Below are 23,288 nucleotides of genomic sequence, written 5' to 3' on the forward strand. Positions count from 1 at the left end.
CCACCCCTGTGACAGGGCACGCGGTCCAATTCGTTTCTGTCCTTCTTTTCCTAGTCCGCCGGGGAGGGTCGGACAATCCAGGTCAGCGTCTCGTCGGGAGGCCGCTGCGAGGGACCGCCGAGAGACGAGCTCTGCGTCCAGCGAGGGCGAGAAGAGGCAAGGAAAGAGGGGTGAGTGCACGGACGCAGACCCCACGTTATTGAGAGTCAACTGGGTACCTGTTCTTGTTAATTTGGAGAGGGATTAGAGGACGGGCCGTGCCATTGAATACCACAGCACAGAAACAGGCCCTTCAGCCCATCTAGCTGTGCCTGTGTTGCCTCTGGACCCTATCAACCTCCGCTTTAAATATACCCACTGACTTGAGTCTCCACAGCCGACCGTGGCAAGGAATTCCACAGATTCCCACCCTCTCCTGCGACCCAGGGTCCAATTTCCGGGGAGGTCGGTGACCCGCTCGCCGAAGCAGATAGGTAGGGGGTCCCACCCTTGGGTGCGCCCACAGGTCGGGGGAGCGGTAGTGTTGCCCCACCCCAGAGAGAATAGGGACGGTGGGGAGTGGGGTAGAGGGAGCTTTCCCCTGCACTAACTTTCTGCTCGGACCCTGGGACTAGGTGCCGGGAGTGGGGCAGCGGTCCCGCCCTCCGCTCCATGTGGGACGGCTTCTCCGTCGAGCGCTACGCCCCACGTGGTCTCCCCGGGCCCCCGCCACCCGCCCAGGAGGGGTGCTGCCTTCACGGACGGGGCTGCCGGACCCCTCGGACGCGCCCTGGGACGGCGCCCGCCCCCAGGACCAGGAGTGAACAGAATGTTGCAAGTCGGCAGCGCTCCTCCCTTCCGGAGCAGCCCCGCAGGAGTGGCAGAAGCAGGGCCGATGCCCACCGCCCTCCCCGCTCCCGAGTGGGCGAGTCCGGCCGGGCCCCCCGGGAGCCGCCCCCTAGTGACGGCGACGCGGTCGCCAAGGTAACCAGCCGGACGCGGCCGCCGACGTGGCCGAAACCCAAGTGCCCGCCTGAGTCGACCGCCGCCTGCCGCCGGCTGGCGGAGCAGCAGTACCGCACCGCGCTGAGCTGGGCAGCGGACGGAGACACCACCCTGCGGCTGAGGAGGGCGGCCTGCGATCGGGAGGTGAAGGCGACCAAACTGGTGGAGCAGCGGCATGAACTGATCAGGTGAGCAGGCCCCATTCATGGAGCAGGTTCCTATTGGCTCAGCCTCCTGCCAATCTTATCATTTATGCCCTTTTCTTGTATTTCATTGGTCCATTATGTGGAAAAGTGCTGACCTTGTAACATACCTGAGATATCTTACACTTCCCTCCAACACAGTCCTCATTCCGTGTGCTAATCGGAGAGTGTCTCAAAATATCACTAGTGTTCCACGCATCAATCACACTCTGCAGAAAAAAAAACTACCTCTGACATTCCCTGTACCTTAAAATTATACCCCTCGGATTAGTCATTTCCGCACCGGGAAAAGGTCACTGGCAGTCAACTCCATCGATGTACAGGGGGTCCCGGGGAGTGTGTCAGTATTTACAGGGGGTGTCGGGGAGTGTGTCTGTATTTACAGGGGGTCCCGGGGAGTGTGTCTGTATTTACAGGGGGTGTCGGGGAGTGTGTCTGTATTTACAGGAGGTCATGGGGAGTGTGTCAGTATTTACAGGGGGTCCCGGGGAGTGTGTCAGTATTTACAGGGGTTTCGGGGAGTGTGTCAGTATTTACAGGGGGTCCCGGGGAGTGTGTCAGTATTTACAGGGGGTCCCGGGGAGTGTGTCAGTATTTACAGGGGGTGTCGGGGAGTGTGTCAGTATTTACAGGGGGTGTCGGGGAGTGTGTCTGTATTTACAGGAGGTCATGGGGAGTGTGTCAGTATTTACAGGGGGTCCCGGGGAGTGTGTCAGTATTTACAGGGGGTGTCGGGGAGTGTGTCAGTATTTACAGGGGGTCCCGGGGAGTGTGTCAGTATTTACAGGGGGTCCCGGGGAGTGTGTCAGTATTTATAGGGGGTCCCGGGGAGTGTGTCAGTATTTACAGGGGCTCTCGGGGAGTGTGTCAGTATTTACAGGGGGTCATGGGGAGTGTGTCTGTATTTACAGGGGGTCTCGGAGAGTGTGTCTGTATTTACAGGGGGTGTCGGGGAGTGTGTCAGTATTTACAGGGGGTCCCGGGGAGTGTGTCTGTATTTACAGGGGGCTCGGGGAGTGTGTCTGTATTTACAGGGGGTCCCGGGGAGTGTGTCAATATTTACAGGGGGTCCCGGGGAGTGTGTCAGTATTTACAGGGGGTCCAGGGGAGTGTGTCAATATTTACAGGGGGGCTCGGGGAGTGTGTCTGTATTTACAGGGGATCCCGGGGAGTGTGTCAATATTTACAGGGGGGCTCGGGGAGTGTGTCAGTATTTACAGGGGGTCCCGGGGAGTGTGTCAATATTTACAGGGGGTCCCGGGGAGTGTGTCAGTATTTACAGGGGGGCTCGGGGAGTGTGTCAGTATTTACAGGGGGTCCCGGGGAGTGTGTCTGTATTTACAGGGGGTGTCGGGGAGTGTGTCTGTATTTACAGGGGGTGTCGGGGAGTGTGTCAGTATTTACAGGGGGTCCCGGGGAGTGTGTCAGTATTTACAGGGGGTCTTGGGGAGTGTGTCAGTATTTACAGGGGGTCCCGGGGAGTGTGTCAGTGTTTGCAGGGGGTCCTGGGGAGCGTCTCAGTATTTACAGGGGGTCCCGGGGAGTGTGTCTGTATTTACAGGGGGTCCCGGGGAGTGTGTCTGTATTTACAGGAGGTCCCGGGGAGTGTGTCTGTATTTACAGGGGGTCCCGGGGAGTGTGTCGGTATTTACAGGGGATCCCGGGGAGTGTGTCTGTATTTACAGGGGTCCCGGGGAGTGTGTCAGTGTTTACAGGGGGTCCCGGGGACTGTGTCTGTATTTACAGGGGGTCATGGGGAGTGTGTCTGTATTTACAGGGGGTCATGGGGAGTGTGTCTGTATTTACAGGGGGTCCCGGGGAGTGTGTCAGTGTTTACAGGGGGTCCCGGGGAGTGTGTCGGTATTTACAGGGGATCCCGGGGAGTGTGTCTGTATTTACAGGGGGTCCCGGGGAGTGTGTTTGTATTTACAGGGGGTCCCGGGGAGTGTGTCAGTATTTACAGGGGTCCCGGGGAGTGTGTCTGTATTTACAGGGGGTCCCGGGGAGTGTGTCTGTATTTACAGGGGGGTCCCGGGGAGTGTGTCAGTGTTTACAGGGGGTTCTGGGGAGCGTGTCTGTATTTACAGGGGGTCCCGGGAGTTTTTCGCAACCTCAGACTCAACCCCTGACCGATGAAGGCCAACGCCCCAAACACCTTCTCCGCACCCATCACTGAGACACTGTTCGGTCTAACCTTAAACCCAGGAAGACCCTGATGGAGAAGCGGAGGCGGGAATTGATGGAGGAGAGTAGAAGAGTGAACGACGGGCTGAAGAGGAGAAAGCTGGGCCGACACATAGCAGCCCGTATGGGTCTACACGAGGTGGAGCGGCTCAGGAAAGGCCAGGCCAGCCTCCGGCTGCAGAACCTGAGGTAGGGAGCAGCTCCTGTTTCTCAGCCGTCCAGTCGGGGAGAGCCGCAGGAAGATCACGTCCAACAATCTGGGCATCGGGCGGGGGTCTCGGTACTGAGGGAGCTGGTCCCACAGCGTGATCTCAGTTACAGACCCCGCCGCAGGAAGATGGGATCAGGTTAAGGGTGCTTTAAAACCCCCTCACACTGCCCAGCCGTAATCACGGTCACACATCGAATGATCCATTTATACACACAGCGGGTACTCTCCTGTAAATTCAGACACACCACTCGGGACCCCTGTAAATACAGACACACTCCCCGGGACCGCCTGTAAATACAGACACACTCCCCAGGACCCCCTGTAAATACAGACACACTCCCCAGGACCCCTGTAAATACAGACACACTCCCCGGGACCCCCTGTAGATACTGACACACTCCCCGGGACCCCCTGTAAGCACTGACACACTCCCCGGGACCCCCTGTAAATACAGACACACTCCCCATGACCCCCTGTAAATAATGACACTCTCCCCGGGACCCCCTGTAAATACAGACACACTCCCCGGGACCCCCTGTAAATACTGACACACTCCCCGGGACCCCCTGTAAATACTGACACACTTCCCGGGACCCCTGTAAGTACAGACACACTCCCCGGGACCCCCTGTAGATACTGACACACTCCCCGGGACCCCCTGTAAGCACTGACACACTCCCCGGGACCCCCTGTAAATACAGACACACTCCCCATGACCCCCTGTAAATAATGACACTCTCCCCGGGACCCCCTGTAAATACAGACACACTCCCCGGGACCCCCTGTAAACACTGACACCCCCAAGACCCCCTGTAAATACTGACACACTCCCCGGGACCCCCTCTAAATACTGACACACTCCCCGGGACCCCCTGTAAATACAGACACACTCCCCATGACCCCCTGTAAATAATGACACTCTCCCCGGGACCCCCTGTAAATACAGACACACTCCCCGGGACCCCCTGTAAACACTGACACACTCCCCGGGACCCCCTGTTAATACAGACACACTCCCCGGGACCCCCTGTAAACACTGACACACTCCCCGGGACCCCCTGTAAATACTGACACACTCCCCGGGTCCCCCTCTAAATACTGACACACTCCCCGGGACCCCCTGTAAATACTGACACACTCCCCATGACCCCCTGTAAATATAGATACACTCCCCGGGACCCCCTGTAAATACTGACACACTCCCCGGGACCCCCTGTAAATACAGACACACTCCCCATGACCCCCTGTAAATACAGACACACTCCCCGGGACCCCCTGTAAATACTGACACACTCCCTGGGACCCCTGTAAATACTGACTCACTCCCCGGGACCCCCTATAAATACTTACACACCACAGGAGCCCCTGAACACAGCAACACTTTTCTGGAGTCCCTGCTCCACAACACTGAAAAGTACTGTTGATTATTTATAAGAACGGAGGGAGTTGGCTCGTCCGCCTCCTCAGAGCCCCGGTGAACAATGCGCCTGACCTCTTGCTCCCCGCTTCACTGGTTCAGCTGCCCACGAATTAACCTCTGCCCCCTTGCCTCTTGCCCACACAGGTCCCACACCCGGGAGCAGACCGCGCAGTACCAGGCCGAACTCAGAGCGATGAAGGAGCGGGTGGCCCGGGCCCCGTACCTCTTCGAGCAGGTCACACAGGTGGGGGTCAGCCTGAGGCTCAGGTGAGGTGGGGGGGGGGTGGTCTGTGGACTCAGGCGGCAGGGATGTCCCAGGTCCTGGGGATGCCTGGTAAATACTGACACACTCCATGGGACACTGCCCACCTAATGTGGAGCGAGGTGGTTACCGGCCATGCCAGATAGATGTGCAGCGAATCCATAAGACATGGTGTCAGAATTAGGCCATTCAGCCCATCGAGTCTGCTCCGCCATTCCATCATGGCTCACCCTTTCACCAGAGTGTCTGAGCCACGTGTTGCACAGAACCTGGCCGCGTTTTAAATCGTTTTAACGCAGGCGTAGTGATCACAGTGCTGGCATCGGCTGGTTAAACCCACCTCCCCGCCCCGTTGTCAAACCACGGGGCCTCTGGGTAGTGACTAGTTAAACTCCTCTCTAACCTCATAGTTAATAGATGGTGGAGGGAATTTATGAGTGAGAAAGAGGGGGGAAGTTTGAGATAGAGTTAGAAGGGTTTGAGAGGAGGGGGGCTTGAGGTGGGGTTTGAGAGGGAAGGGGGTTTGAGAGAGAGGGGGTTGAGAGAGAGATGGGGATTTGAGAGGGGGGTTGACAGAGATGGGGATTTGAGAGAGAGATGGGGTTGAGAGAGATGGGGATTTGAGAGGGGGGTTGAGAGAGATGGGGATTTGAGAGAGAGGGGGGTTGAGAGAGAGGGGGGATTGAGAAAGAGATGGGGTTGAGAGAGGGGGGATTGAGAGAGGGGGGTTGAGAGAGATGGGGATTTGAGAGAGAGATGGGGTTGAGAGAGATGGGGATTTGAGAGAGAGATGGGGTTGAGAGAGATGGGGATTTGAGAGGGGGGTTGAGAGAGATGGGGATTTGAGAGAGAGGGGGGTTGAGAGAGAGGGGGGTTGAGAGAGAGGGGGGATTGAGAAAGAGATGGGGTTGAGAGAGGGGGAGATTGAGAGAGGGGGTTTGAGAGAGATGGGGATTTGAGAGGGGGGTTGAGAGAGAGGGTTTGAGAGAGAGAAAGAGAGAGGGAATGAGAGATGGCGAGATGGAGCTTGAGAGGGAGAGAGGAAGAGAGAGAACGTGATTGTGTGTGTGACAGAGAGAGAGAGATTGAGAAAGTGGTGGAGTATGGTCTATCAGCACAGGAGAACCCCCGCTCTCCTCGCCTTACACTGTGCGGCTAAGCACAGCTCCCACACCGTGTTCAAGCTTGCTGACAACTCCACTGCTGCGGGCCGGCTCAGAGGTGGCGATGAATCAGTGTACAGGAGGGAGATTGAAAATCTGGCCGAGTGGTGTCACAACAAACTCTCACTCAGTGTCAGCAAGACCAAGGAGCTGATCCTAGACTTCAGGAGAGGCAAACCAGTCAATGAGCCAGTCTCATCAGAGGTGGAGAGGATCAGCAACTTTAAATTCCTGGTGTTACTATTTCAGAGCTGTAATGCAGCCAGTCGATACACTCTCCACTACACATTTGTCAAAGTTTTAGATGCCATGCTCAATCTCCGCGGACTCCTGAGGAAGTAGAGTTGGTGCTGTGCTTTCTTTGTTATTTCACTTATATGCTGGGCTAGTAGGGTTAATTGTTCGCATGGGTTTAATGGGGCTCGTTCGTTACCCTGTTGAGTTGGTGCTAAAACCGACTCTGACCGACGCGTTCCTCTCCTTTCCGCCGCAGAACAACATCCGCGGGACCGTCGACCGCCTCTTCTCCAGGGTCCTGCGGAGGCTACAGCTGGACGAAGAGCTGGTGTTGAAACTCGGTGCAGCGGGCGGTCGGGGTGACCTTCGGCTCGTCGACCTGGAGGACGAGTGGGAGGCCGGCAGCTGGTGAGTGAGGCTGGGAGGAGGCACCGGGCACCGGGCAGTGACTTCGGCTGTAGCCCAACCCCCGACGAGAGTCTGTCCTTGCAAGAACCCTGGCCGATTTCCCTCTCCTCTAACCCGGGGTCACGGGCCGGTGATTGGGAGCAGGGACCTTAGCTGACCCTCCCTCTAACCCAGGGGTCACCAGGCAGCGATGGGGAGCAGGAACCCTGAGTGGTGAACCTGTTGGAATTCTTTGAGGAGATTACAAGTAGGATAGATAAAGGGGATGTCGTAGATGTTGTATATTTTGACTTTCAGGTGCCATACATGAGGCTGCTTACCAAGTTAAGAGCCCATGGTATTACAGGAAAGTTACTAACGTGGTTAGAGCATTGGCTGATTGGTAGGAGGCAGTGAGTGGGAATACAAGGACCCTTTCTGGTTGGCTGCCAGTGACTAGTGGTGTTCCACAGGGGTCGGTGTTGGGACCAATTCTTTTTATGCTGTACATAAATGATTTAGATGATGGAATAGATGGCTTTATTGCCAAGTTTGCAGATGATACGAAGATTGGTGGAGGGGCAGGTAGTGTTGAGGAAACAGATAGGATGCAGAAGGACTTACACAGATTAGGAGAATGGGCAAGAAAGTGGCAAATGTTATACAATATTGGAAAATGCATGGTCATGCACTTTGGTAGTAGAAATAAATGTGTGGACTATTTTCTAAATGGGGAGAAAATCCAGAAATCTGAGATGCAGAGGGACTTGGAAGTCCTTGCGCAGAGCACCCTGAAGGTTAACTTGCAGGTCGAGTTGTGGTGAGGAAGGCAAATGCCATGTTAGCATTCATTTCGAGAGGTCTAGAATACAAGAGCAGGGATGTGATGCTTTATAAGGCACTGGTGAGGCCTCACCTTGAGTATTGTGAACAGTTTTGGGCCCCTCATCTTGGAAAAAATGTGCTGGCATTGGAGAGAGTCCAGAGGAGGTTCACAAGGATGATTCTGGGAATGAAAGGGTTATCATACGAGGGATGTGTGATGGCTGTGGGTCTGTACTTGCTGGAATTCAGAAGGATGAGGGGAGATTTAATTGAAACCTTTCGAATGTTGAAAGGCCTGGACACAGTAGATGTGGAAAGGATGTTTCCCATGGTGGGGGAGTCTAGGACAAGAGGGCATAGCCTCAGGATAGAGGGGCACCTTTTCAAAAGGGAGATGTGGAGAAATTTCTTTCGTCAAAGGGTGGTGAATTTGTGGAATTTGTTGCCATGTGTGCAGTGGAGGCCGGGTCGTTGGGCGTATTTAAGGCAGAGATCGATAGGTTCTTGACTGGACGTGAGATCAAAGGTTACGGGGAGAAGGCCAGGAACTGGGGTTGAGGAGGGGAAAGAAGAAGGATAGAAGGATCAGCCATGGTTGAATGACAGAGCAGATTTGATGGGCCAAATGGCCTAATTCTGCTTCTATGTCTTCTGGTCTTATAAACCCTGACTGATTCCCCCTCTGTCTGACCCAGGGGTGACCGGTCAGTGACAGGGAGCAGGAACACTGACTGATTCCTCTCTCTCTGACCCAGGGGTGACCGGTCAGTGACGGGGAGCAGGAACCCTGACTGATTCCTCTCTCTCTGACCCAGGGGTGACCGGTCAGTGATGGGGAGCAGGAACCCTGGCTGATTCCCTACATGGACCAGAAATGTTCCTGTGTAGTTTGCCAGCGAGTCGGTGTATGCTTGTGCGTTTCAGCCTGTCAACGTGTGCTGTCGGTGTATGCCCGTGTTGGTGTCGATGTGTGTTGTGTTATGAGGGTAAACGCGCCGGCGCATGCCTGTGCCATGGGCTATCTCGGTGTGTGCCCGCGTAGTGTGTTGGCGGGGGGGGGGGAGCTGGGGGTCTCTGTTTTTCCTGTCGTGTGACTGGCAGTTTCCGTCCAGGGACGCCGCGGCACGCCCTCCAAGCAGCGACGATGATCGGTGTCCGCTCCGTGAGGAGCCCCACCACAAGTGCGGTTATGCGGACTGCGCTGGGAGACAGGACTCGGCTGCGTGCTGAGTGAGTGTGAGTGTGTGTGTGTGTGTGTATATAGAGTGAGGGAGCGGCTGTCGCAATAAAACAACTTTCAATAAACCGTTCTCCAACTTTTCTGATGACACCAAGTTGCAATGGACGGGGTTCTGATTATCAATAGTTCTAGGTTTCAAAAAGCTTGCATCAATTGTGTTGCTCCCCGCTTCCTCTCCCCGTCGCCATGCTCCTCCCTCCTTATTCCCTCACATATCCTCCTCCTCCTACCTCCCCTCTGTTCCCATGGTCGGAGTATCCAGAACTGGAGGGCACAGCCTCAAAATCGAGGGGCGACCCTTTAGAAGAGAGTTAAGAGAGTGGTGAATCTGTGGGATGCTCTGCCACAGACTGCGGTGGAATTCAGGTCCGTGGGTATATTTAAGGTGGAGGTTGATCGTTTCCTGATCAGTCAGGGCATCAAAGGATGTGGCGAGAAGGCAGGTGTGTGGGGTTGAGTGGGATCCGGGATCAGCCATGATGGAACGGCGGAGCAGGCTCAATGGGCCGAATGGCCGAATTCTGCTCCTACGCCTTATGGTCTTACGGTCCCAGCACTGTCCGGAGGGAGCGACAGCCATCCCGAGGTCGGAAACCTCGGAACTCCCCCGTGCCCTCTCCATGGGGCCGGAGCTGTTCCCCGCTCCCCTGCTAACTCTGCCGGATCACACCAGCCGTTCCCTCCGTGTCCTCCCACCGGCTCCCTCCCCACCCCCCCAACCCTCTCAACCCTCCCGTTCATCCAGAGACGGGAGCCGGAATGCACAATAGCGGCGCGGTAAGCTGGCGGTCAGCACAGCGCTTTGCAGAACAGGTGACACGGGTTCAATCCCCGGCGCTGCCTGTGAGGAGTTTGTACGTTCTCCCCGTGACCGCGTGGGTTTCCCCCGGGTGCTGCTGTTTCCTCACCGGTCGATAGGTTAATTGGCTATTGCCCCCCACCTCCAAAAAACTGAGCTAAGAGTCAGTGGGCCGTTGAAGGTTGGCACGGACTTCGTGTGGTTTAAGGACACCGGCCAAGAGCAGTAGCTCCCGGGGAGAACATTCCCTTTGTGTTTCCAGTACCGGACGCTAGAGTTTTGGTAACCATTGGGAAGAAGAGGGGATTAGATTACAGGACAGTCGATTCTGCGAGAACACACAGTCCCGCCCCCGCCGGCAGCGCTGAGGAATTTACCGGGAATGAAACGGACACCCGTCAGGTCGAATCTAATATCTGTACAGGTCGCTGTGAGGTTTGGGGGAGAAACCACAAGACATGAGCAGAGGACAGCGGTGAAGTGTTGACCTCGTTGGAACATTTTTCAAGCCTCGAACATAAATTCGATCAAGTGCGAGTCCAGAAGCAGATGAGACTTTTAGGTGATCTAATGAGGGTTGAGACGTATCTTTCATCTGGATGTGAAATTAATCTGAGTGGTGTTTATAGACAATTCATTTGAAATGAAGGCTTGTCAGACGGGCAGTGTTATGATAATTGTGGGGGATTTTAACACACGAGTGGATTGGGAAAATCAGGTCGGCACTGGATCTCAAGAGAGAGAATTTGTAGAATGTCGGCGAGATGGCTTTTTAGAACAGCTTGTTGTTGAGCCCACTAGGGGATCAGCTGTACTGGATTGGGTATTGTGTAATGAACCGGAGGTGATTAGAGAGATTGAGGTGAAGGAACCCTTGGGGAACAGTGATCATAACCTGATTGAGTTCACTGAGAAGTTTGAGAAAGAGAAGCTAAAATCCGATGTGTCGGTATTTCAGCGGAGGATATTACAGTGGCTTGAGAGAGGAACTGGCCAGAGTTGACTGGAAAGGGACACTGGTGGGAAGGACGGCAGAGCAGCAGTGGCTGGAGTTTATGCGAGAAGTGAGGGAGGTGCAAGACAGATATATTCCAAAAAAGAAATTTTCGAATGGAAAAAGGATGCAACCGTGGTTGACAATAGAAGTCAAAGCCAAAGTTAAAGCAAAGGGGAGGGCATACAAGGAAGCAAAAATTAGTGGGGAGACAGAGGATTGGGAAGTTTTTAAAAGCTTACAAAAGGAAACCAAGAAGGTCACTAAGAGGGAAAAGATGAACTATGAAAGAAAGCTAGCAAATAATATCAAAGAGGATACTAAAAGCTTTTTCAAGTATATAAAGAGTAAAAGACAGGTGAGAGTAGATATAGGACTGATAGAAAATGATGCTGGAGAAATTGTAATGGGAGATAAGGAGCTGGCAGAGGAACTGAACGAGTATTTTGCATCAGTCTTCACGAGGAAGACATCAGCAGTATACTGGACACTCAAGGGTGGCAGGGAAGAGAAGTGTGCGCAGTCACAATTATGACAGAGAAAGTACTCAGGAAGCTGAATAGTCTAAAGGTAGATAAATCTCCCAGACCAGATGGAATGCACCCTCGTGTTCTGAAGGAAGTAGCTGTGGAGATTGCAGAGGCATTAGCGATGATCTTTCAAAAGTCAATAGATTCTGGCATGGTTCCGGAGGACTGGAAGATTGCAAATGTCACTCCGCTATTTAAGAAGGGGGCAAGGAAGCAAAAAGGAAATTATAGACCTGTTAGCTTGACATCGGTGGTTGGGAAGTTGTTGGAGTCGATTGTCAAGGATGAGGTTACGGAGTACGTGGAGGCATATGACAAGATAGGCAGAACTCAGCATGGATTCCTTAAAGGAAAATCCTGCCTGACAAACCTATTGCAATTTTTTGAGGAAAGTACAAGTAGGCTAGACAAGGGAGAGGCAGTGGATGTTGTATATTTGGATTTTCAGAAGGCCTTTGACAAGGTGCCGCACGTGAGGCTGCTTAACAAGTAAGAGCCCATGGAATTACGGGAAAGTTTACATACGTGGATAGAGCGTTGGCTGATTGGCAGGAAACAGAGAGTGAGAATAAGGGGATCCTATTCTGGTTGGCTGCCGGTTACCAGTGGTGTTCCACAGGGATCAGTGTTGGGGCCACTTCTTTTTACATTGTACATCAACGATTTGGATTATGGAATAGATGGCTTTGTGGCTAAGTTTGCTGATGATACAAAGATAGGTGGAGGGGCCGGTAGTGCTGAGGAGATGGAGAGTCTGCAGAGAGACTTGGATAGATTGGGAGAATGGGCAAAGAAGTGGCAAATGAAATACAATGTTGGAAAGTGTATGGTTATGCACTTTGGCAGAAGAAATAAACGGGCAAACTATTATTTAAATGGTGAGAGAATTCAAAGTTCTGAGATGCAATGGGACTTGGGAGTCCTCGTACAGGATTCCCTTAAAGTTAACCTCCAGGTTGAGTCGGTAGTGAAGAAGGTGAATGCAATGTTGGCATTCATTTCTAGAGGAATAGAGTATAGGAGCAGGGATGTGATGTTGAGGCTCTATAAGACCTCACTTGGAGTACTGTGGGCAGATTTGGGCTCCTTATTTAAGAAAGGATGTGCTGACGTTGGAGAGGGTACAGAGAAGATTCACTAGAATGATTCCGGGAGTGAGAGGGTTAACATATGAGGAACGTTTGTCCGCTCTTGGACTGTATTCCTTGGAATTTAGAAGAATGGGGGGGGGGAGAACCTCATAGAAACATCTCGAATGTTGAAAGGCATGGACAGAGTGGATGTGGCAAAGTTGTTTCCCATGATGGGGGAGTCTAGTATGAGAGGGCATGACTTAAGGATTGAAGGGCGCCCATTCAGAACAGAAATACAAAGAAATTTTTTTAGTCAGAGGGTGGTGAATCTATGGAATTTGTTGCCACGGGCAGCAGTGGAGGCCAAGTCATTGGGTGTATTTAAGGCAGAGATTGATAGGTATCTGAGTAGCCAGGGCATCAAAGGTTATGGTGAGAAGGTGGGGGAGTGGGACTAAATGGGAGAATGGATCAACTCATGATAAAATGGCGGAGCAGACTTGATGGGCCGAATGTCCGACTTCTGCTCCTTTGTCTTATGGTCTTCTGGATGGGAAAAAATTTCCGAACCGTGGAAGTTTGTCTTTGTTGCACATATAATGCCCTGGTTCCCATCTTTACTGTTATGCTGTATGTACTTCATGTAGCAGTTCTGCAAGAGCAGTCAGCCTGTCTGGGTTGCTATCGACGATAAGGGATGATGAGGAATGTGTGTCATCCAATCAGGTTGGTGGAACTGGTGAGGGACACTAAGGAACTTCTGTTCAGTGGGAGATGAAGAGGGAAGAGGCTGGGGAGAACCAGTCGTGGCATACGACCCGGTGGGAGACCCGTTTCCTCGCGAGGGATTGCGAGCGACGTTCGGAAGGTGGCGTGTGCTTTCATGCTGACCGAGGGCCCAGTGCGCGAGCGACAGAGAAGTTCAAGATCAGCTCCAGCTTGCTTAATTAGAATGGGCCCTTTTTTGTTTTATTTACTGAGGCTTAAGTTAAGCTTCAAAGATAGAATTCTTTTAACCCTATGCAGTGTATCTGTTAGCTCGTGGCACCAGTTTGTAACGTGGCAGCAAATTACACAGTATCCACACAAATCCACGGCTCATCTCAATCTGCTGTCAAGATGAAGCCACACTCAGGTTGGAGGAACAACACCTTATATTCCGTCTGGGTAGCCTCCAACCTGATGGCATGAACATCGACTTCTCTAACTTCCGCTAATGCCCCACCTCCCCTTCTTATCCCATTCCTTATTTATTATTTTTAAAAAAATTTTTCCCCTTTCTCTCTCTTTTTTCTCCCTCTGTCCCTCTCACAATAACTCCCTGCCTGCTCTCCATCTTCCTCTGGTGCTCCCCTCCCCATTTCTTTCTCCCGAGGCTTCCTGTCCCATGTTCCTCCCCCTTCTCCAGCCTGGTATCCCCTTTACCAATCACCTGTCCAGCTCTTGGCTCCATCCCTCCCCCTCCTGTCTTCTCCTATCATTTCGGATCTCCCCCTCCCCCTCCCACTTTCAAATCTCTTACTAACTCTTCCTTCAGTTAGTCCTGACGAAGGGTCTCGGCCTGAAACGTCGACTGCACCTCTTCCTAGAGATGCTGCCTGGCCTGCTGCGTTCACCAGCAATTTTGTGAGTGTTGCTCGTCTCAATCTCACGAGTTCACGGTACCGGAGAGCGTCTTTCCTAAATTTACGCAGCCAAGAAACCAGGGGATTTCACACGTTATTTCATTGTACCAATTAATAAACAAAAAAAAACAGAAGTATGTGATTTTTTCAGTTTTCATTATTAATAGTCACCAAAATGCATATTACAAAAGAAGACATTTAAAGTGCCGCGCAGTTTACAGGCTGTGTGAAACTTTCCTGCTCAGAGCGATGTCTGGTCGGCGCAGTTTGAAGAAAGAATCGAGGGGGAGCGTTGGCGGCCGCAGTCACCGGAGGTGAGCCCGGGGACCGTCCGGCTCACGGGCAAAGGATGAACGCGCAGCCGCCACTGAGAGAGGGCCGCCGGCATGCGGGCCAGGTGGAGGACGGTCCGGACGGAGTCTGCGGCGGTCTGCGGGCCGGCTCCCCTCACCCCGGAAGGGGCAGGATGTCCCTCGGCGGCGGGTGGGGTTAGAAGTCCTGCGGGAGAGAAAATCCCATGAAAGGCTTGCGTGTGTGGAGGAAGTGAGGAGAAGTAAAGGGGAGGGGGAGAAAGAGGCGATAAGGAGGAGGAGGGGTGAAGACAGTTGGGGGGGGGTAAGAGAGAGTGACAGGGTGAGACTCATTGTGCTGGCAAACCCTCCCGTGGGCTACATTCTACTCCCAAAGAGCTTCCCTCCCTCCCTTATATCATACCCCCTCCCCCCACAACCATACAGGAGTCTTACCGCGAGTGAGGTTGAATCCATGGATATCTGTTTCCGTGGCAAACGACTGCTGGAAGAGCCTGCAGAGATATCGGTGTTTACTGTCTGTTCTTTGTATGTACACACACACACACAGCAGTACCAGACAGTCAGAGGAACAGTCTAATCGGAACCCAAACAATCCTGTCTACTGGTTCAACATTCTCCTGGTAGGGACAGGCAAAGACACTGATCCCTCTACCCTCTCCCATCACACACTCCCGGGGTCAGACACAAAGTGAAGCTCCCTCTACACCGTCCCATCACACACTCCCGGGGTCAGACACAAAGTGAAGCTCCCTCTACACCGTCCCATCACACACTCCCGGGATCAGACACAGAGTGAAGCTCCCTCTACACCGTCCCATCACACACTCCCGGGGTCAGACACAAAGTGAAGCTCCCTCTACACCGTCCCATCACACACTCCCAGGGTCAGACACAGACTGAACCTCCCTCCGCACCGTCCCATCACACACTCCCAGGGTCAGACACAGAGTGAAGCTCCCTCCACACCATCCCATCACACACTCCCAGGGTCAGACACAGACTGAACCTCCCTCCGCACCGTCACATCACACACTCCCGGGGTCAGACACAGAGTGAAGCTCCCTCCACACCGTCCCATCACACACTCCCGGGGTCAGACACAAAGTGAAGCTCCCTCCACACCGTCCCATCACACACTCCCAGGGTCAGACACAAAGTGAAGCTCCCTCTACACCGTCCCATCACACACTCCCAGGGTCAGACACAGACTGAACCTCCCTCCGCACCGTCCCATCACACACTCCCAGGGTCAGACACAGAGTGAAGCTCCCTCCACACCGTCCCATCACACACTCCCGGGGTCAGACACAGAGTGAAGCTCCCTCTTTACCGTCCCATCACACACTCCCGGGCTCAGACACGGAGTGAAGCTCCCTCCACACCGTCCCATCACACACCCCCAGGGTCAGACACAGAGTGAAGCTCCCTCTGCACCGTCCCATCACACACTCCCGGAGTCAGACACAGAGTGAAGCTCCCTCCACACCATCCCATCACACACTCCCGGGATCAGACACAGACTGAACCTCCCTCCGCACCGTCCCATCACACACTCCCAGGGTCAGACACAGAGTGAAGCTCCCTCTACACCGTCCCATCACACACTCCCAGGGTCAGACAGAGAGTGAAGCTCCCTCTACACCGTCCCATCACATACTCCCGGGGTCAGGCACATAGTGAATATCCCTCTATACCATGTCATCACACACTCCCAGGGTCAGACACAGAGTGAAGCTTCCTCCGCACCATCCCATCACACACTCCCGTGGTCAGACACAGAGTGAAACTTCCTCTCACTCGTTCAAGTTGAACTACTATTCAACCATACATGAATACCCAACTGAAATAGCGTTACTAACACCATCAAATCAAACACCCTCTGGGGGGTCATGAAAAGGGCAGAAGCAACCCCTGTGTACACAGGGTGAGCACTTCCTCAGTTAAGATTGCTATTTCTGGTATTGCTCACAGGTTACCACATGATACTATTTAATATCAGAGAGTGTGTGGGGAATACAGCCTGCAATTCGTATTCTTCACAGACATCTGCGAAATAAGAAACCTGATAGAAAGACAGAAGCCCCACGGCTGCAGGATGGGCTGCAAGGCCGTGTCCGGGGTGTAGACGTACCAGTTGCTGACCCACCGGAGGCCTTGTAGTTGCTCAAGAAGCTCATCAGCCCAGATTCAGTGCTGCTGCGGTGCCGGAACGTGGGAAGGTTGAAGGAGATCTGGCCCTTCTCGCCTGGAGAATTCACTGGCTGTCGGGGAGGACTCCCTGCTGGAGGAGATGAGAGCTTTTGAGTGGAGCACCAGACGTCTCCTCTATCTGGGAGTCTACCTGAGTCCTTCTGGGGAGACCTGGCTGGCAAACTGGAAGGACATGGAGACGAATGTCATGGCCCAGCTGGGGCGCTGGTCAGGCCTTCTCAGGGAGCTTTCCTATCGAGGCAGGGCGGTGGTCATAAACCAGCTGGTGGCCTCCATGTTGTGGTACTGGATGGTCACCTTGGCCCCTCCTGTCTCTTTTGTCACGAGAATGCCGAGGAAGTTAGTGGACTTCTTCTGGGGCAACAGGAAGCACTGGGTCTCTGCAGCAGTTCTGAGTCTCCCAGAAGGAGAGGGCGGACAGTCGCTGGTGTGTGTACGCACACGACTGGCGGCTCTCCGCCTCAGGACTCTGCAGAGATTCCTGTACGCCGAGCACCCTCCCAGGTGGCACGTGTTGGCGACTTTCTTCCTCCGTGGGGGCCGCTGTCTTCACGAAGATATGCAGCTACCACCGGCGGGCGTCAGCTGTGCTGCTTTGAAGAGGCTGCCTGGCTTCTATCAGGACCTACTGAGAGTCTGGAACATGGTGGCCTCAGGCCGGGAATCCCCTCCTCTGGCAGAGGGCAGGGTCCTGGCCGACCCCTGCCCTGTCTCAACGGATGTCGGTGCGGCTCAGGTGTGTGGATTGACTCGGGCTGAGCTGCTCGTCGGGCCCAGGCCCCGCAGCCCTACCCGGGAGCCGAATCCACACAACTTGAGCCGTCTTTCATCGACACCCACAGTCCCGTTCAGGGATGCAGGTAGGAGGTACCTTTATGGGCTGCTGCTCCACACCCTCCACTTCCTAGCCCTTGTTCACCGTCCTGACACACCATGACGGTCGGTCTTTCCACCTGGGAATCTCGGCTGGAGGGTGCTGCACAGAGCGGTGTCTTTCAATAAGTTCTTTAGTTTGTACGCGGATCCCCCAGCCGTATGTTACTTCTGCGGGCTGGAGGAGACCGTGTACTACATGTACATGGAGTGTGTGAGGCTGCAGCCCCTTTTTGCGTATTTGCGTGGGCTGCTTCTCGCCTTCTGGTTGCATTTTAGCCCCACCCTACTTATATATGGTCATCCAGTAAGGAGAGGGGCACAGAGGGATGAGGATGTCCTTGTCAACTTGCTCCTGGGGCTGGCGAAATCCGCCATCCGTGGGTCTTGGGAACAGGTGGTGGGAGGATCTGCCTGGTTAGACGCCTGGCAATGCTCAGGGGGTGTATTCGTGCCTGGGTAAATATTGAGAAAGAACACGCGCTGTCCACGGTGACCTTAGAGGCGTTCCGGGACCGTTGGCTCAGCAGGGGGTAATTGTTATCATTGACAGAGATCGAAACATTTTAGTTTAATGTGTACTTGTAGTGTAGTAATTGTGTTAGTCACTGGTTAGTCCCAGCACACACTCCCGGGGTCAGACATAGAGTGAAGCTCCCTCTACACCGTCCCATCACACACTCCCAGGGTCAGACACAGAGTGAAGCTCCCTCTACACCGTCCCATCACACACTCCCGGGGTCAGACACAGAGTGATCTCCCTCCACATCGTCCCATCACACACTCCCGGGGTCAGACACAGAGTGAAGCTCCCTCCCCACCATCCCATCACACACTCCCAGGGTCAGACATAGAGTGACGCTCCCTCTACACCGTCCCATCACACACTCCCGGGGTCAGACACAGAGTGATCTCCCTCCACATCGTCCCATCACACACTCCCGGGGTCAGACATAGAGTGACACTCCCTCTACACCGTCCCATCACACACTCCCGGGGTCAGACACAGAGTGATCTCCCTCCACATCGTCCCATCACACACTCCCGGGGTCAGACATAGAGTGACGCTCCCTCTACACCGTCCCATCACACACTCCCGGGGTCAGACACAGAGTGATCTCCCTCCACATCGTCCCATCACACACTCCCGGGGTCAGACACAGAGTGATCTCCCTCCACATCGTCCCATCACACACTCCCGGGGTCAGACACAGAGTGAAGCTCCCTCCACACCGTCCCATCACACACTCCCGGGGTCAGACACAGAGTGAAGCTCCCTCTACACCGTCCCATCACACATTCCCAGGGTCAGACACAGAGTGAAGCTCCCTCCACACCGTCCCATCACACACTCCCGGGTCGGACACAGAGTGAAGCTCCTTCCACACCGTCCCATCACACACTCCCGGGGTCAGACACAGAGTGAAACTCCCTCTGACTCGTTCAAGTTGAACTACCATTCAACCATACATGAAGACCCAAATGAAATAGTGTTACTAACACCATCGTCAAACACCCCCTGGGGGGTCATGAAAAGGGCAGAAGCAACTCCTGTGTACACAGGGTGAGCACTTCCTCAGTTAAGATCGCTATTTCTGGTATTGCTCACGGTTTACCACATGGTTCTATTTAATATCAGAGAGTGTGGGGGAATACAGCCTGCAATTCGTAATCTTCACAGACACCCACGAAACAAGAAACCTGATAGAAAGACAGAAGCCCCATGGCTGCAGAATGGGCTGCAAGGCCGTGTCGGGGTGTAGACGTACCAGTTGCTGACCCACCGGAGGCCTTGTAGTTGCTCAGGAAGCTCATCAGTCCAGATTCAGTGCTGCTGCGGTGCCGGAACGTGGGAAGGTTGAAGGAGGTCTGGCTCTTCTCGTCCGGAGAATTCACCGGCTGTGGGGGAGGAGAATCACGCAGGAGGGAAATCAGTGTCTTAGCCCCAAGGATTCTGTCTCTTACAGGGGTGTACGTGTTCCCTCCCCACACGCAAACGCAGCCACACGCGCGCGCGTAGACAGTGACCCTCGATGACGGACTTTGTCCTGTTCCCACCTCACCCACACGACCGACCCGCCCCAGAACCTTCCTCATAGCCAATCCTCCCCCCTCGAAGTCTCAATTCCTCCTGTCTCATCCTCCCCCCCCCCACCCACCCCCCACCCCCCAGGTGACTGACCGATGGCTGCTCCTGCAGAGCCGGAATGGCTTTCCCAGGGCCCACGTGCACCACGTGGCTGAAGTTGCTGGGATTGGAGATGAGCTTGGACCTGGCCTGGGGATCGCTCAGCATCTCCCTGCGGGCGGAGAACAGAGGGTGAGCTTCCGAGAGGGTGGGAGGGGAAGAGCTTTTGTGGGGAGTGGGGTGGGGTAGAGAGAGAGGGTCCAGGGGAGGTTCAGTCAGGGGGAGATGTGGAGGATGATGTTCTCCCGAAAGTGGGTTGTCCACAGGTGGCTGTAGAGGGGTGATCCGGGAGCGACATACTTGGGAACTTTTGGCCCTCACAATCCCGCCCCCTCGGCCACGGGAATTAATCCGGGCGCGAAGGTGAACTTGCTCAACGGTGAACCGCCGTGCGTGACTTTAGAACTACGGCGCTGAAAGCAGGCCGTTCGGCCCTTCTAGTCTGTGCCAAAACATTATTCCGCTTTGCTTAATGTGGGGTCCAGAGACGACTGTGGGGTGGGGGGGGGGGGGGGAGGGGAGGGAACCTTCACTTCCTCCGCCTTCACTGCCGCCGTGAAGTGTCGCCGTCTGCAACCAGCTCCGCCGCTGAGGTCTTGGTCGGACCGCTCTTCGTCTGACCTTACCGCCACGGGTGACCCAACTCCAGACGGCATCGTTCCAGGGATCTCAGGAACTCGCAGACATCTCCACCACCATCCTTGGGGGAGCACACAGGCGCAGACAGCACAGAGGATTGCACCAGGCAAGTTGGAAAGAGACAGTGCAAAAATACAGAACGGGTTGCGGGGTGGGGGCAGAAGTCCTTGAAAGCTCCAGGCAGTCTGTTGCCGAGTTAGTGATTAGGGTTGAGCCGGTCGGTTCAGGAACCCGGCGACCGAACGGAAGTAGCTGTTCCTGAACCCGATGGTGTGGGACTTTCAGGCTTCTGATCGGGGGGGGGGGGCTGCTGCTGATAGCTGCCGTCGCCTTAAGGCAGAGCCTCCGGTAGATACTACTGACGGTGGGGAGGGACGTGCCTGTGATCTATTCGGCTGAGCTCCCACCAGAGTAACGCACACAAAATGCCGGAGGAATTCAGCAGGCCAGGCAGCATCTGCGGAGAAGAGTAAACCGTCGACATTTCGGGCCGGGACTGGAGGTGACTAAAAATGTCATCGAGAAGGGAAAGGTGGAGTACGGATGTAAGCTAGCAAAGAGGACAGCAAAACTTTCTTCAGACACACCAGGTGTAAAAGCGGGGTGGAAGCGGATATCGGACCGCTGGAAAATGAAGCCGGAGAGGCAGGAACGGCGGACGAGCTAAACAAGTGTTTTACATCCATCTTCACCGTGGAAGGCGCTAGCAGTACGGTGGAAGTTCGAGAGTGACAGGGGGCGCAGAAGTGTGTGAAGTTGCCATTACTAGGGAGAAGGGAAAGTTAACTTCCCACTCATTTCTGCTCTGTTGTAGGCCCTATCTTTGGCTTTTACAGTGGCTTTGACTTCTCTTGTTGCATCATCCTGCCTTTAACAACACATTAACGTATTGTTAGTTCGGTTCCGTTAAAGTCTACAGAGGAGTATTACACTCCTAGCAGCGACTTGACTTTGCAGCTGTAAAACGATGAGACGTAGGGGCAGAATGAGGCCGTTCAGTCCATCAAATCTGTTTCTATTCCATCATGACTGATTTATCATCGCTCTCAACCCCATTCTCCTGCCTTCTCGCCGTAACCTTTGATGCCCCTGACTAATCAAGAACCCATCAACCTCCGCTTTAAATCCACCCAATGACCTGTGGCAATGAATTCCACATTCTCACCACTCTCTGGCTAAAGAAATTCCTCCTCATCTCCGTTCTAAAAGGAACGTCTCTCTATTCTGAGGCTGTGTGCCCTCTGGTCCCAGACTCCCCCCAACTATAGGAAACATCCTTTCCATATCCGCTCTATCTACGCCTTTCAATATTCCATTTTAATGAGATTCCCCCCCCCCATTCCATAGAACCATAGAAACTACAGCACAGAAACAGGGCCTTTGGCCCTTCTTGGCTGTGCCGAACCATTTTCTGCCTAGTCCCCACTGACCTGCACACGGACCATATCCCTCCATACACCTCCCATCCATGTATCTGTCCAATTTATTCTTAAATGTTAAAAAAGAACCCGCATTTACCACCTCGTCTGGCAGCTCATTCCATACTCCCACCACTCTCTGTGTGAAGAAGCCCCCCCTAATGTTCCCTTTAAACTTTTCCCCCCTCACCCTTAACCCATGTCCTCTGGTTTTTTTCTCCCCTTGTCTCAGTGGAAAAAGCCTGCTTGCATTCACTCTATCTATACCCATCATAATTTTTATATACCTCTATCAAATCTCCCCTCATTCTCCTATGCTCCAGGGAATAAAGTCCTAACCTATTCAACCTTTCTCTGTAACTGAGTTTCTCAAGTCCTGGCAACATCTTTGTAAACCTTCTCTGCACTCTTTCAACCTTATTTATATCCTTCCTGTAATTTGGTGACCAAAACTGAATACAATACTCCAGATTCGGCCTCACCAATGCCTTATACAACCTCATCATAACATTCCAGCTCTTATACTCAATACTTCGATTAATAAAGGCCAATGTACCAAAAGCTCTCTTTACGACCCTATCTACCTGTGACGACACTTTTAGGGAATTTTGTATCTGTATTCCCAGATCCCTCTGTTCCACTGCACTCCTCAGTGCCTTACCATTAACCCTGTATGTTCTACCTTGGTTTGTCCTTCCAACGTGCAATACCTCGCACTTGTCAGTATTAAACTCCATCTGCCATTTTTCAGCCCATTTTTCCAGCTGGTCCAAGTCCCTCTGCAGGCTCTGAAAACCTTCCTCACTGTCTACTACATCTCCAATCTTTGTATCATCAGCAAACTTGCTGATCCAATTTACCACATTATCATCCAGATCATTGATATAGATGACAAATAACAATGGACCCAGCACTGATCCCTGTGGCACACCACTAGTCACAGGCCTCCACTCGGAGAAGCAATTCTCTACCTCCACTCTCTGGCTTCTTCCATCGAGCCAATGTCTAATCCAATTTACCACCTCTCCATGTATACCTAGCGACTGAATTTTCCTAACTAACCTCCCATGCGGGACCTTGTCAAAGGCCTTACTGACGTCCATGTAGACAATATCCACTACCTTCCCTTCATCCACTTTCCTGGTAACCTCCTCGAAAAACTCCAACAGATTGGTCAAACATGACCTACCACGCACAAAGCCATGTTGGCTCTCCCTAATAAGCCCCTGTCTATCCAAATGCTTGTAGATTCCGTCTCTCAGTACTCCCTCCAATAACTTACCTACTACTGATGTTAAACTCAGCAGCCTATAATTTCCCGGATTATTTTTCGATCCTTTTTTAAACAACGGAACAACATGAGCCACTCACCAATCCTCCGGCACTTCACCCGTAGACAGCGACATTTTAAATATTTCTGCCAGGGTCCCCGCAATTTCAACACTAGTCTCCTTCAAGGTCCGAGGGAACACTCTGTCAGGTCCCGGGGATTTATCCACTTTAATTTT

The 23,288-nt window shown here is 53.4% G+C and overlaps 3 protein-coding genes across 3 annotated transcripts in view; 1 reads left to right on the forward strand and 2 right to left on the reverse strand.

Annotated features, from left to right (window-relative positions):
* Nucleotides 1-651: 651 nt before the first annotated feature.
* Nucleotides 652-9,183, forward strand: LOC140188932 (uncharacterized). The gene is made up of 5 exons (XM_072245583.1): nt 652-1,172; nt 3,393-3,560; nt 5,147-5,246; nt 6,921-7,072; nt 8,989-9,183. The coding sequence occupies exons 1-5, from the start codon at nt 652-654 to the stop codon at nt 9,104-9,106; spliced, it is 1,059 nt and encodes a 352-aa protein (XP_072101684.1). The 3' UTR covers nt 9,107-9,183.
* A 5,112-nt stretch (nt 9,184-14,295) lies between these two features.
* Nucleotides 14,296-19,887, reverse strand: LOC140188969 (serine/threonine-protein kinase MRCK beta-like). The gene is made up of 5 exons (XM_072245631.1): nt 19,718-19,887; nt 19,305-19,434; nt 16,583-16,729; nt 14,884-14,942; nt 14,296-14,635 (listed from the first exon to the last, which is right to left on the reverse strand). Exons 1-5 carry the CDS (start codon nt 19,829-19,831, stop codon nt 14,627-14,629), a joined length of 459 nt encoding a protein of 152 aa, XP_072101732.1. The 5' UTR covers nt 19,832-19,887; the 3' UTR covers nt 14,296-14,626.
* Nucleotides 19,888-20,345: 458 nt separating this feature from the next.
* The window catches only part of LOC140188933 (serine/threonine-protein kinase MRCK alpha-like), a 117,611-nt gene continuing 114,668 nt past the window's right edge, over nt 20,346-23,288 (reverse strand). Inside the window, 1 exon segment of the mRNA XM_072245584.1 lies at nt 20,346-20,423. Within this exon segment, the coding sequence (XP_072101685.1) occupies nt 20,346-20,423 (78 nt within the window).

Source organism: Mobula birostris, chromosome 28 (assembly GCF_030028105.1).
Source record: "Mobula birostris isolate sMobBir1 chromosome 28, sMobBir1.hap1, whole genome shotgun sequence".
NCBI classification, from domain to species: Eukaryota; Metazoa; Chordata; class Chondrichthyes; order Myliobatiformes; family Myliobatidae; genus Mobula; species Mobula birostris.